The sequence below is a fragment of the Priapulus caudatus genome, unplaced genomic scaffold, assembly GCF_000485595.1.
Source record: "Priapulus caudatus unplaced genomic scaffold, Priapulus_caudatus-5.0.1 Scaffold616, whole genome shotgun sequence".
Taxonomy (NCBI): Eukaryota; Metazoa; Priapulida; class Priapulimorpha; order Priapulimorphida; family Priapulidae; genus Priapulus; species Priapulus caudatus.
In genome coordinates this window covers 50,905-61,878 of record NW_014577677.1, presented here as the reverse complement: position 1 = coordinate 61,878, position 10,974 = coordinate 50,905, and the positions used below count along the sequence as shown (strand labels likewise).

Sequence of the window (10,974 nt, the reverse complement as noted above, 5' to 3'; positions counted from 1 at the left end):
GGAGGGGGAGGAGGAGGAGCGGAGAATGTAATAGAGATCGAATAAAGAAGGTCACGGAGGAAGAGTAGGGAGCGGGAGGAGGAGAAACGGATGGAAAACGAGGGAACCGCCCAAGGGTTGCTTGCTTTTGTCGATGTCACAGTTAACTGGCAAGCATTCAGATCGATGATTTATCGGCCGTGCGAGTTATAGTGTAGAGAAAAAAAAACCAAGACGGAAGGAAGATTGCTAAAGAGCTGTATCGTCTAGTTTAAACAACGTCTGAAAGCTGGGTCGACTACGAAATCGAACTGCGAATCCGTAAATTACCGAACGCATGCTGGCACACATTGCACGATTTTTCCCAAGTAGGCCTAATGTCGAAGTCGGAATGTGCAGGATGTGCGAAAACAAATATTATTCTGATAATAGAGTTTATACCCACGAGTCACGTTGATAATCACAAGGGGCCTTGTCGACTGAAAATTATACGATGTGTATTTTTTGTGATAAAAAAAAATGCCCAAGGGTGCCACAGTGGCACCCGGTGGATTCTGGTTCAGGATAGTCTAAAGATCAGGGGCCCGTTGTCAGAAACTTCCGATTAAAGTTAAGTTACGATTAATTTGAAGACTAATGTTAATGTTAAGAGAAAAGTTAATAGCGTTGACAGAAACCTATCGTAACTAAACTTACTTTAATGAAAACTCACGATAACAGGAACTTAATCACAAGGCTGCTGATTGGATGAGAATCAATCACAAAGTTCAAATTCATACACATTTATTGTACATCACAGTAATTTATGCATATTATGATGGCTAACCACATATAAATAATATTTGATGAAAAACGACACGGTCTTGAATTTATTCTGCACAACAAGACAAATTCTCACACTGTAGCAATTCTCACGGGACGCGAGAATTGAAATGTTTTGACACTCTTGTTTTGCTTCACGATCGGTAGATAATTAATGTTTTTGACGTGTTTTTCAAAAAAAACACATGATATTACTCATTAATATAAAATACAATATCACTATAATTGTAATTCTTAGTCTAAATGTGTTATTTTCATCTTAATATTAAAGTTAAGGGAGGGTCTAGGAACTCTTATGTTAAGAGAAAAGTTACGAGAATGTTTAATTCTCTTAAAGGGACAGTAGCCTCTAGGATTTTACTGCATACAACTGTACTTACTGTATAACAACTCGTCTATACCCACATGTATTTGTCACCAGATACTTAATTAATTATTTACACATCAACGCTACGAAATTTGAACGGCGCCATGACACCCGCGACCGTGCTGCCACCCTGAAAAAGTTGCGTATTTGCATTTTTATTTTGCAGGTAAATGACCGAAGGCTAATCACAAAAGTGCAATTATATTTATACCTAAATGCTATTTAACCGAACGATATTCATTTTAGGGCAAATTTATCCATATTATAACTGAAACTATATGTCGTTTATAAGATATTACAATCCTTTTGCTTTTAAATGAATAAATACCCTCGGTCTGTAGCCCTTGGCTGAAAGTGTTTGCGCTTAGGACTTCTCACGAATCGTGCGCCTGAGTGGCGCCTGGCCCACCTGAATCTTCTGTACATGCAATAACGTAGTTCGTTAGTGTCTCTAAAAACACTTACCAAAAAAATATTCTAATCGTGGATTGAACCGATGAAACTTTTGATGTAGTCAATTATAACCTAGAATTACTGATTAACCTAAGTTTATAAGCCCTAAGAACGCTAAGAGGCTACCGTGTTCGCTTTTAACTTACGAGTTCCTGGTCATACTCGCCTAAACGAGAAAAACCATGAATGAGTTAAGGTTAATCGAGAGAAGCTAATTTGTTTCTTGACAGACTAATTTGTTTCTGATCTTCGAACACCCAGATAACTGCACAGCAAGAAGACAGGTTGTATCATACCCGATCGCAACGTTCAGTCATTGTGCAACCGGACAATACACAACGCCTCCACTTCCGTCGTGTGAAATTTCGCCCATAAAGTTAAAAATAAAATCCCCCCAACTGGCGAAACACTCAATATAATAATTTTGTGAAATTATGTGATTAAAATTGCGCTCTGCAAAACTCATCGCGTAGCTATGTAACTATAAATATTTCTGGTGCGTCTTTCAATAATCGTTAAGCGCCTGTGTAATAAAACACTAATAAAATTCAAATTACAACAGGAGGCGAATGTGTGCATATCTAATACAAATTGTGGAAGTTTCTCTGTTGTCTGTTCTCGATCAAATCAGATAGCTGGGCACTCTAATATGTTACCAAGGATGGCCAATTAAGATGTAGCTTTAGATGCTGAATGTCATGGGCACATGGAGTTGGCCTCCCCGCCAGTCAATCTGATTATAGACCCGAACCGTGGGATAAATAGCGATCCGAATAGCCGACTGCAAACCGAACCCGCATGTTTCGCGTGACAGTCGGCCAAGCTAGCTGCGCCGAATTTTAAAAGCTCCGAAAGGATAGACTTGGTGCCTGTAACGTCTGCCCGTGCGTGTGCGTGCGTGTGCGTGTGCGTGTGTCCCCCCTTGGTATGCCCCTGCTGCCGTCGTGCGTGTGCGTGTGCGTGTGCTGTGCGTGTGTCGTGTGTGTGGTTTGTGAGCGTTGCGCTGCGCGCGTGTCGTGTGGTCGCGCGCGTCGGTATAATCCCATCGATGTAGTGTGCGTGTGCGTACATCAGCGTCCCCTGTTGCGCGCACTTGTCGTACGTGTAGGCGTGCAGCGCGTCTTATGTGTCCAGCACCGCTGCTGGCCCAAGCACGGCCCGGCGCCGCGCGGTGGATATTCTTGTGCTATGAGTACATCTAGAGAGCTAGCTATAGGCGCTATTCCCCCCATCTTTGCCCCACCTTGAGGCCACAGCGTCGAGACCATTCAGCCTCCGTGACTTTGATCGAACCGCCCTGCGCCGGGATCCCCCACCATCTGCGCCCACACCCTCGGTCGACTCCCTCTTCCAGCGACAAGTCACTATTCATTGGTGTCCATATCCGCGGCAATCGCTCTGCATCAACAACTCTCACTGAGTCTCTCAATGTATTACAGGTACCCGCAAGTTCAGCTCGCTGCATGAACCACACACCGTATTATAATCGTAAGACTACACTGTCATAAAAGCGCGTTGGCGCACTTGGGGACCTGGGAAATATCTCGAATTTGTCCTATATTCTAAATCACTGGGTTGTCTGGTCTCTCTGAGCGTTTGGTCCACGTTGAAAAACAAGTGCATTCCAAGGTTATATATTTCATAATAAAAGACTTGACACTTATGAATAATACAATTATGTACATTAAATAAAAGTTTTAAATTGTTAACAGTTCAAAAAGAAAGTAAATTTTCATCTAATTGTCTATCAACATCTTGGACTAATTTCTTTCAAGTTTTCTCTAATAAATCAAATGGAGTGAGGCGGTCACAGGGAGGCTAGTAAAGTGTATCCACTATCATATCACTGACACACATGCAGAGATTATAGTTTGAATATAAAAGTACAACAAAAAAGATGGGATGAATTTTACAAAAAGAATTAAATCAAAGTACAACCAAAAAATGCATATTATAAATACATTTATAGCGTCCGCTACGCTCAGTCATACCACTGTTTGTACTCAGAGCTAGCATGGAACAGCCTCGTGTCTTCTATCAGAATGAAGGCCCTGTTGGGGCTGGCCTACACAGTGAATCAATGCGCGGCTGTCTTGAGATCAACAACCAAGCAACGCAGCTCTGCCTGGATGCTATCGGTATGATCAGGGTGACAGCTAGTATTAGTAACTATAAGTAAATGCTGTAGTGTAAAAACTTGACTGTTTCTAGGATCATTTTGGCGATAAACCAACTTCGCGCTAGGTTACTGTGTTCGTGCACGTTCACTTTCGCTTTCTCGGACACAGTCACACTTAAATCATAATAACACTAATAATGTACTGGTAACATATAGACACTAAATGATAGCCGCATCTTTCCAAGCGTGCGTTCATGTGTGTGTGTGCGTGTGCGTGTGCGTGTGTGTGCGCGTGCGTGCGTACATGCGTGCGTGCGTGCGTGCGTGCGTGCGTGCGTGCGTGCGTGCGTACGTGCGTGTGAATTATGAGTCTATAACTGTTTGCGTAGATGTGTGCTTCACGTAGATTGTATCACGTATATAGTGAATGATACATCAATTTTTTATTTACTTTCATATATTTTTTAGTGTTGAAATATAACGGCATATAGGAAAAATAGTCTTAACACTAACATTTTCTCGTAGACCGTCGACAGCACTTTGTTTCGTATTGTTACGAGGAAATCTGCTACGATTTTTCATTCAGGTAACTTCGCAGCGTTTCTGACGACGGTCTAAGAGAAAAAGGTAATGTTAAGACTAATGTTAAGACTAATTTTGTTTCTTACAACGGGCCCCTAGTTTTTAAGAACCTGCTTAGCCTAAAATTTGAAACAGGTTCTTATTTTCTAAAATCTATATAAAAAGATGTGTACACTTGGGCAAATAAGATAGAACAACATTTTAAATCTTTTTTTGAAGACACAGGTGCCTTATCACTCCAATTTAATACACTGTAAATGCCAATGTTGAAAATCAAATAGAATTGTTATTGTTGCAGTTACACATAAATACTGTATATATATATTGTTTATATCTCCATGGCTACACATCAGCATATAGAAGAGTCTGTCAAATGATTAACATTCGAACCAGGAAAACCATATCGTATGAAAAACATTTGGGAATTTTCTTTAGAAAATAAGAACTTATTTAAGAACCTAAATAGCCTCAATTTGTGCTAAGCACCATTTGTGTAAGAACCTGTTTAGGCTATCTTGGGAAAATACAGGTTCTTACTCGCGGGTTTTTACTGTAGTCGAAGTAAGAAAAAGAAGAAGAAGAAGAAGAAGAAGAAGAAGAAGAAGAAGAAGAAGAAGAAGAAGAAGAAGGAGAAGGAATGACGGAAGAAAGGAAAGGAATAAGGAAATAATAAAAGAATGAAGGAACAACAGCAGGGACAAACAATGAACATGTACGATCAGGACACATGAGACAACAAAACTATATATAATGAAAAAGAAGAAGAATTTAATTGTGAAATTATCTTGCACTCTTAAACTGATATTCTTACAGCAGTTGTGAATCCTAGTGAATAAAGTTTGTGTTCGCATTCCGACGTGGTTTTGATTACTGTGGGTTATTTGCGGGTTTGTGTTTGTATTTACGAAAAACGAAATAAAAAAAATATATAAATGAATAAATCGATGTTTGCAAAGTTTTCCACGCCGACGAATAATAAACGAATAAATAATAAATAACAACAATATGAAGTAAACAGTTGTGAGGTCGTTATGGTATTATATCCGGGCACATTCAGCGCGTCTGGTCGCCATGGCGATAGGTGGAGTTGCTGTGATCGGTGTCAAACGTTAGCTCGTTATCCCCAACATCATCATAGTCGTCATCATCATCATTGTCGTCGTCGCCGTCGTCATCATCATTATCATCGCCATCATTATCGTCCTCATTATTATCAGCAGCAGCATCGTCATTATCATCATTCTTACATCATCATCATCATCATCATCATCATCATCATCATCATCATCATCATCATTCATTACCACTTTACCTAGCGTCCGTCGTAGCGCGTCTAAAGGAGTGAGTGTACGGCACAGGAGAGACGTGACGGTAGCAGGGTAACGGGGGAGGGTCTCGCCAGATGCGGTAGAGCAGCAGGGGGGAGAGCGAGAGAGAGGCGAGAGATGAGAGGAAGGTGGAGAGAGAGGAGAGGAGCAGAGAGAGAGAAGAGAGGAGAGAAGAGAGAGGGGTGGGGGAGCGAAGAGGGAGGATGCGGAGAGCAAGAGGAAAGAGAGAGCGAGAGCAAGAGGAAAGGAGAGAGAGATGAGAAATAGTATATATATATATATATAGTATATATAGAAAGAGTGTGGTGGAGAGCGATTGAGGGAGAGAGCGAGGAGAGATGAGAGAGAAGGAGTGGGAGGATGAGAGAGAGATGGAGAGAGAGAAGCGGAGATGAGAGATGGTCCGAGGGAGGAGAGGAGAGGAGAGAGAAGAGAGAGAGAGGAGCGAGAGGACGAGGAGGACAGAGAGAGGAGAGAGTATGAGAGATTGAGGAGCGGATGGAGGTAGGAGAGGGTAGAGCGATGAGGTGGAGTGAGAAGCGAGAGCAGAGGAAAAAGAGAGAGGAGAGAGAGAGAGAAGATATATATATATATATATTATATATATATAATATATAGAAAGAGTGGGAGAGGGCGAGAGAGAAGATGAGAGAGAGAGGCGAGAAGTGGTTCCGAGCGCGGATGAGAGAGAGAGAGAGATGAGAGTGGAGAGCGAAGAGAGAGAGAGAGAGAAGAGCCAGAGAGGAGAGAGGAGAGAGAAAGAGAGAGAGGATGATGAGGAGTGGAGAGAGGAGAGAGAGAGATGAGACGAGAGAGAGATGAAGATGAGAGAGAGAGAGAGAGAGAGAGATCGGTGACATCTCTCCGGCCGTGCATCACCCTCTGACTCCTCCCCCGGACATCACTGCCCCTCCTCCCGGACATTACCGTACGGTCACGAGCGTTAAGCTACTCATCAGCAGCTAACCCCAACCAGGTAAATCTTACCCTGTGTTTTAAGGCAACAGACACGCAGACACCTATTACCTGGTTACCTCATAACCGTCATCAGTACATCCACCCGTGCGTGCGTGCGTGCGTGCGTGCGTGCGTGCGTGCGTGCGCGGGGGTTTCACCGTGTTCCTGGTCGCCTCTCGTCGTCAGTTGACGTCGCCCCGTTGTCGGCGACGGTAGCAGACGAGACGTGAGCGTGCCGGAGCGACGAGAGCGTTCCTAGCGGTGGGTGGGAAGTGAGAGCAAGGTGGATCGCACCTTTCGTCACCATAAGGATCTCGGCATCACATCAAAGTTAGGTTAACTCTTTCATCTCCGCGACAGCGACACAGAGACAGCTACAACGAGCGCAGAGCCGCCGCTCGAAAGGATCCAGATAGAAGATATCAAGTAGGTCTCAGGAGAGAGATAGTCATTCGCTAGATGGCGCATTATTAGTGTGTTGTGGATATAGAAATCAGTTAACCCTAACCCTAATCCTAACCCTAACCCTAACCCTAACCCTAATTCTAAAATAAAACAAAATTAGCCAAAAATAATAAAAATAAACAAGAGACAAAATTAGCCAATCAGAGCCGTCCCCTAGCGGATCACTATCTCTCCCTTGTGCAAAATTTGAAGATATCGTACGGTCAGGCGGTTCATCGTTAGAGAGAAAAAGATCCGTCTCTCGTTAGAGAGGAAAATATCTGTTTCTCGATAGAGAGAAAAAGATCGGCTCATCGTTAGAGAGAAGAAGATCGGTCCCTCGGTAGACAAGAGAACAGAGAAGGTCCCGCAGTAGAGAGAAAGGAGGACAGAAAAGAAGGTTCAGCGTTAGAGAGGAAGGAGGACAGAGAAGAAGGTTCAGCGTTAAAGAGGAAGGAGGACAGAGAAGAAGGTTCAGCGTTAGAGGGCAAGGAGGACAGACAGAAGAAGAAGGCAATGCTGCGATGACATGCGGCAGCAGCGGTAGAAGCTGATGATGATGTGGCAGGCTATGATTGGATGAGAACATCGCGAAACGGGAATTTAAATAAAGTAGAAAGTAAGAAAACAGGAGGTGCATATATTCGATTTTTCCCTTACTACACGCACACGCGCACGCACACAGACACACACACACACACACACACACACACACACACACACACACACACACACACACACACACACACATTTTGGTTATATATATATAATTACTATATCATATTATATACTACAAATTTAGCTATTAAATTGAAGCAAATATGTAATGTCGGTTCCTCCTACAGTCTTTATTTCAGCTAACCACATTCAGTCTAGTATAACTCGGTGCGTGTTAGAAAACAGGTTGTTCAAAGCGTACCATGCGTTTAGATTACACACGTGCGCATGTGCGTGTGTGCATGCACGATGCGTGTGTACATGTGTACAACTTCCTCGTTCTCGCACTTTCTCACTGGCAACGCCCGGATGACTAGTTGAATCTACATCCGTATATATCTAAACCTCGTGTCCCATCTATAGTGTAAACGCTTCTATATAATATTCTGCGTTAATCGTGCATGCCTGGCCGCAAATGGATCCCCACCTTACTATGGCAGATGGGGTCGTTGTCGTATCAGGTACTACAGATATGTACCCGAGGTAATTTTAGGTTGTTTAGTATTATGTTTATATTTTTATATGAGGTATGTTTAGGGTTAGGGTTAGGGTTAGGGTTAGGGTTAGGGTTTGGGTTAGGGTTAGTGTTAGGGTTAAGAACTTAGGGTACACTTCTGTAGTACAAGTCTGGTACACTTTGTGTATACATATATGTACCTCGGGTACATATCTGTAGTACCTGATACGACAACGACCCCTTGAGCCTTACTATGTATTACGGTGGCAAATCAGCCAATCAGAATGAGATCGTATTTCAGTGTATGCGTGCGCTTGAATTTTGTATTTCTCATTAGAAAGGGTTAGAACTCTTTGCAATTGTTAATTTTAGAAACTAGAATCTATTCTGAATCCGACAGTGTAAGCGGCTCGTCCGAGGTGCGTTGCTGGGACGGCCTGGGAATTTTCAAAGAAGCCTAATTTTTCGCGCAAAATCACATTGCAATGTGGCCATTTCGAGTGTGCCGGCAAAATTTTGTTTACAACAAAAATCATGGAAGTATTTTTAAGTTAATAACATATATGGTGTCACTTACGACGTGGATTTAGAAGATGGCATTGTGATTTCTCAAAAAAACTTCTGCTGAGTTATGGGAATGTTTTCGTAAGTATGACCGCCAATGGGAAATGATTTCCTAGTGTGCTACTTACTACGTGCTGCAATGCGGGGCATTTACGCGGGCATTTACGCGCCGGGTGCTGCCCCCTGGGGGCGCGCATGCGTGATGCCGTGGGTGGGTAGTAGGGTAGGGTCACAGAGATACAGATACAGGATACACAGACTGGACGAAACGCCAAAATAGTGTAATGCAATTGAATGGTGGCGCCGCCCAGCGAATGAAGCGGTACACTAAAAATCTGGCTGTGGTGACAGACCGTGTATGTGTAACGTTGTAAGATTAAAACGTCTCTATCTTTAATTCTAATATTTGGACTGGAGTTTAATTATACATTGCTGAATCTAGAAGGTCAAATGTTAGTCTTCGAGTAGATTTGGCGCTATTAAACGGCTATGCATTTATTTTTACATGCAAAACGATCATCCACACCGTATCACAGACCATAGCACAGACTAATGCACAATACACACAATACGTCACAATGCGTAATGTGCACACGGTATACTGTGCTACAGTCGTAGTTTAATTTATTCCTTAGTCTGTGACCGGATTTGGTGAGATGTTTTTTTTCTACAAACAATAAAAATAATAAAGACGATATAATTTCCATATTTTTTACTCAAATACCATTAATCACATTTATTGCTAAGAAGCTTAATCACAAGTGCTGGAGCTTCAGCAATTTACGATTCTGCTTGTTTATAGGTTCGGAGTGCAGGAGGGTTACTGACTTCTATCAGAAATGGAATTGCATCCTTTCTTAGCCTCTTAAATTTTTTGATTAGCCCTTGTGTTTTTAATAAAGGTGGAAGGGATCGGGTGAAGGAATTATGGAAAATAAGGTAAAATACAGACAGTTTGAATTTTTTATTAGCAAAATTATTCAGCATGTGTTGGTTTAGTTTTGATATTGCCATAAATAATAATAATATACTTCAGTGCCCAGCAGTGAATATTCCTCAAACGTATTCCTCAAATTTCCCGTCAATTGACCCGTCAATGTCGGCTCTTCTTATGTTGCAGCTCCACTTCCGAAGTCTATGTACATGATCATCTACATGTGTCATGTAATGATGTGGTGTATTAATTATTTACAAATTGCATATAGTTTTAACTGGTATTTTTCACAGAACAAAAGGCAGCAGAATTACACAGATCACCGAACCAAGTAGTGTTTTCCCTAACTTTTAACTGTTAGCTTCACAAGATTGTATCTTGTATTAGTTTACATTGATATTATGATTACATATGATTAAACAATCAATGAGTACAGTCTCTGTTCGTGTGCACAGCAGTCAGTGAGTCACTGCATCTGTCACGAATTTATTATTTGCAAACGTATATAACATGCAACACGTGATAAATCTAATACCTATCATGCTCAGTTGAAAACTTGAAAAACGCTATATCTGTGTTTTTCTTCCTTGTATTGGAACAATTTCCCGCACTGCAATAACCGCCAGCTGATACCATTTCGAGTAGTTGACCGCTTCATTCGCCAGGGGCAGCACCATCGAAACGCTTAACAAGCAGGATATACGAAGTGTCCAGTCTGTGTATCCGTTAGTCTGTGGTAGGGTCATTCAACTTTGCGTGAGGGTCGGTCCGTCGCTTCGTAGAAAATCCGACTCGTGTGCTAGAGCGAAGTGTTGGTCGGTACTGGCTAGGGCACGTACACGCGACTACGCTCGCACCTACATGATTTCGCGTGCGCTCGTAGGCTCGTGTACGCTCGTTCTTGTTCTTGCAAGATCGTACACGCGCCTACACGCATTCACACGCTCCTACACGACCTTATATATACCTTCACGAACCTTTTCAAGATCTCACACGCTTTTACACGCTCTTACACGTCCCTGTGCGCTCGTACACGCTCTTACACGTCCCTGCACGCTCGTACACTCTCTTACACGCTCTTACACGTCCCTGCACGCTCGTACACTATTTTACACACCCCTGCACGCTCCTACACTCTCTTACACGCTCTTACACGTCCCTGCACGCGCGTACACTATTTTACACACCACTGCACGCTCCTAGACTCTCTTATACGCTCTTACACGCCCCCGTGCGCTCCTGCACTCTCTT

General features: G+C 42.6%; 1 protein-coding gene across 1 annotated transcript in view; it reads left to right on the top strand.

The window, feature by feature from the left end:
* Nucleotides 1–3,635: 3,635 nt before the first annotated feature.
* The window catches only part of LOC106812173 (fibulin-1-like), a gene marked incomplete at its 3' end in the record, with an annotated part of 52,266 nt that continues 44,927 nt past the window's right edge, over nucleotides 3,636–10,974 (top strand). Inside the window, 1 exon segment of the mRNA XM_014815992.1 lies at nucleotides 3,636–3,759. Within this exon segment, the coding sequence (XP_014671478.1) occupies nucleotides 3,636–3,759 (124 nt within the window).